Source organism: Loa loa, assembly GCF_000183805.2.
Source record: "Loa loa unplaced genomic scaffold supercont3.550, whole genome shotgun sequence".
In the NCBI taxonomy this organism is placed as follows: Eukaryota; Metazoa; Nematoda; class Chromadorea; order Rhabditida; family Onchocercidae; genus Loa; species Loa loa.
The window spans coordinates 27,353-31,556 of NW_018108730.1; the positions used below are offsets into that span (position 1 = coordinate 27,353).

At 32.7% G+C, this 4,204-nt stretch overlaps 1 protein-coding gene across 1 annotated transcript; it reads right to left on the reverse strand.

Annotated features, from left to right (window-relative positions):
* Positions 1-2,177: 2,177 nt before the first annotated feature.
* Positions 2,178-2,551, reverse strand: LOAG_18814 (hypothetical protein; the record flags this gene model as incomplete). Its single annotated transcript, XM_020451477.1, has 2 exons — positions 2,178-2,278; positions 2,476-2,551. 2 exons carry the CDS (start codon positions 2,549-2,551, stop codon positions 2,178-2,180), a joined length of 177 nt encoding a protein of 58 aa, XP_020304739.1.
* Positions 2,552-4,204: the final 1,653 nt, after the last annotated feature.

Below are 4,204 nucleotides of genomic sequence, written 5' to 3' on the forward strand. Positions count from 1 at the left end.
ACAAGCAGGGGGATTTTACACGTTGGTTATCGAGGAGAAGAATTGGAGGTCCCTTGGAGTATTAGCGGCACCACTTTGATGTGGATGATGTGTGTGTGTGTATGTGTCGTAACGTTGTAGACAAAGGGGGAGAGTTTAATTCTTTACTTGCAAATGGTAAGGGTCACAAAAACGATACAATACAGCTAATAATGATGAAAGGAAAGGAAAAGGAATCAACCAAACTGCTTGAGCGTAATGAAGAAACTGGTCATCAAAGGCAACCCCAACAAACACTCAATCCAGCTTATATACGGAAAAAAAGTGGGAGTGGGTTTTCTAAATATTGCAACAGATGTGATTTAAAACAAAGATCTAAGACATGAGTATGATTGCATGGATAGATAATTTTTTTATACTTTGGTCTTTCGCGAAATTGGAATTCGCGACACACTTACTTTCTACAATTTCATTCCGTCGTTTTTTTTCCTTTTTTTTTACTGAATATTGATGTAATTTCCGTTGCCTATGCGGTAAGTAACATCCGTAGGCGTCAGTGACATTCTTATTCGTACCAGTTACAGTTCAAATTAATTTCGGTACCGGGAGAGTAAACAAATGATGAGGAGTGATAGTAAAAGCAAAATACACGACCAACTTCATTTCGTTTGGAAGTAAAGTGGGATGATGGAAAAAGGTTAGATGAATTCCCCGGAGAGTTTGACCGACATCTATGATACTCACCGCTGCGCCACAACAAATGATGAAAACAAAACTATGATCAGTTTTCCATATTTGAAAACGTTTATGTTGAAGTGTTGAACGGAATTTTCTAAAGCATAGATTTTCTTTCATTAATTTACTCCAATTTCAACTATAATGTTGATTCCAACTCAACTCAGAATGATCATTTTGTGTTCAGTTTTCGAAAAATGGAATTAATGAATGCAAATTGTCTACCATCCTTCCATATGACCTTTTACACTATCATGTCGGTTTTACATAATTTGGCTTATCAATCGAGAAAGGAATGAAAAGGAAGTGAAATATATGACTTAATGTTTACAGAAACATATATTATATTCATTTGCATTTTCCTTTTTTTCAAATTATAATTTCACTTAATCAATTATTTGGTTTTAGAAGAATTTCTGCCTACTTCCTGCGATAGTTTCTTTTTCAGAACAAAATATTAATGAATTTTCCAATAGCACTGAAATAACTTACAGAACAGTGAAATTTAGATAGCTCAATTCAAAAGGAAGTCAACATATTTGTTTTCAAAATTGAGTTGCAGAGATTTCAAAGAAATGATAAATTCGTTTTTGGTATCGGAAAACCAAATATTCAGAGAAAATAGATGATCAGAGATCAGAGATAAGTCAGTGATCATTTCGTTCGTAGGAAAAAAAAAATCAGACATCATTTTTCTTTTTCTTGCACTAAATAAAATAAGTTTCGAAAAAATTTTGGAAAAAAGTCTTGAGGCAAGAATAATTAGATTTCGAAATACTTTATCCCAATGTAATTCTTTCCATTTTTTTTTTTTGTTCCAACAAACTTCCAAAAATCTAATTTCATCGGCGACTAAATTGCAGTTTACAAGAATTACATCAAATCGCAAATTTCATCAATTCGACTGTTTTCACAGTGATTTTAGCTCATTTGTTGTAGCAAATTATAGCGCTGTTCTACCATTTATCATTTATTCCTTTAATTTCACCGCCTGAACAGGCGGAAAATTTTTTGTGTTTGAGAAAAGTAAGCAAAATCAACTTGACTCATAAGTGAGAACATCCCAGGACGAATCCTGCTGTAAATTGTAAAAGGTTCTTCTTGGCAATAATGCGGAAATACTTTTTTTCTTTTGTTTTCAAATTAACCAATATTAAATACCTCAATTGTTTTGTTGTAGGTATTATCGATAATTCTAAGATAAATGGTTTGAAATAGTCAAAAGTACCATATATTACTGCATACCTTAGTTCTTTTCATGTGTTTGTTTTTTTCATAATTTTATTAAATAAATAGTTTTCTTTATGTTCTTTCTTGTTCCTCCATTTTAACTTTCTTCCACTTGGCTTATTAGCAATCTAATTTCATTTTGTCGAAATTATGATCATCAATCTTTATTGCGAGATACGATCATTAGCCTTTTCAAGTTTATTTTCAAATTTATTTACACTTTATAAACCTTATCACTTTATCAATTCAAGGATGTTTCTCACGAAAAGCATCGGATTTTCCTCCAAAGCAGGCAGTCTTCCATCCTCACTTGTGCCATAATTTGTCACTGTTGCTATAATCATACTGATAACATCATTAAGTACAAATAATTATGCTAATTTGTGTCTTATATAATTGAAAGAAGTTAATGAGTGAATCAGAAAATTGCTTACTATGAATGAAAGAACTGTCAATTTGGATGTTTTTGAAATGAGCAATCACTCAACATTAAATAGTGCCAATATGCAATTCACTGTGATCTAAACATACATTTTAATTGCATTGTCTCTATTAATTGGTCGTCATCCCATAACTTGTCAGCTGCATCATGCATAACAATCGCCATAACTGAAATTGGTAGCAGAACATATCAGTACAACACTGCGGAACAAATCATAATCTTTGAATTTGTTACTGTCGCTTTAATTACCCCATTGGGATAGGACGAAATTCTGGTTTATACATTTTATGAACTCCGTTTCGTCAAACCATTTGAGTATCAATTACTCTACTCTCGTTACGTTCCTGGTAAAGAATAAACGTCTGTGACATTCGTACCGGAAAGGTAATGAATGACACGACAGGGGGTGATGGTAAAACTAAAATATAGCATCAACTTGATTTCATTTGGAGGCAAAATGGAATGAAAAAAAAGGACGAATACCTCATCCTGCTCCACCAGCCTGCATTGCACCACAATAAATGACGAAAAGAAGAAATGCAACTAGCTTTGCCATATCTGAGGTCGCTATTAAAATGTTAAACCGATATTTCCTAAAGTATTCGTTTGACGTCATTAATTTACTCCAATTTCAACTGGAGATATTGAACCGGATTCGATCCGGAACGACTTAGTTTGCTAATTTTTTGTATTCATTGTTGAAATAATGGCATTTATGAATGAATTTGTTCAAATTTCATACTGATCATGGATTTAGTTTATGATCTCTCTCACTATCATGCCTTTTGTAAAGAATCTGGCTTATAAGTTGAAAATTAATGAAAAGAAAGTAAGGATGTGAGCCATTCTTCACGGAACCATAGAAAGCTTGAAAATTATTAATAAATAGAAATTAATGAAATATTGTCGTATTTTTTCCCTGAAATCGAGTAGTGTTTTGTAATGCTGAATGAAATTTAATCCAAACCCGAGAAAGTAGTGTTTTGTAATGCTGAATGAAATTTAATCCAAACCCGCCTTAACCCGAGAAAAAAATTTCTGCCCAATTGATTGGAGGGGGTTGCTGCGTAATTAGTAATTAACTGGTGGGGAAGCAATCACTTATCCCCTAATTAATCGATTAGGAAGCAATTACATTCAAACTTAGCAGTGTAACTGATTTCGACTAATACTCAGTTTACCAGACATTTATGGACCAACATTATGAATGTTATAATGAAGGAAATTTATTCTTGAATACTGTAGTTCTGCCTGATGAGTAATCAGTAAAGCTTTATCAAGAAAGATTATGATTTGCTACACAAACTTTGGCGAACGCCTACCGTATCTAAGAACCTTTTTTTCGGAAATTAAAAAAGAATAGTGGAATTATTAATGGTTAAAAATACAAAAATCGCACTTTTTATACTCCGACAGCGGGACCAGTGAATGTAGTTGTGGACGCATTTTTTTTGTTCTGTGACCTGATTATTTTCCGTATTTCTTTCCGGATGACAGAAAAATGGATTAAAGTAAATAAATAGAAAAGAAGTGATGTATATGATAACGGTACATCCAAGTGTCAACCATCTAGTTATCATTTTGCCGAAATAAATGGTTACCAGTTTTCTTGACGAATGATAGAAAAACAATTATTTTTTCTAAATATTTAATTTTGCTACACGGAGATCAAGTCTATCATTTCTCCGAAATCTCGTCAATTCAAATTGAAAAATAAATGTGTCCACTCCTTTTGAAATGAACATTTCAATGTTATGGAAGTTATTTCAGTGTTTTCATTGTTTTCAGTTAAGTCAGTGTTTTTACTTCGACGGAGGA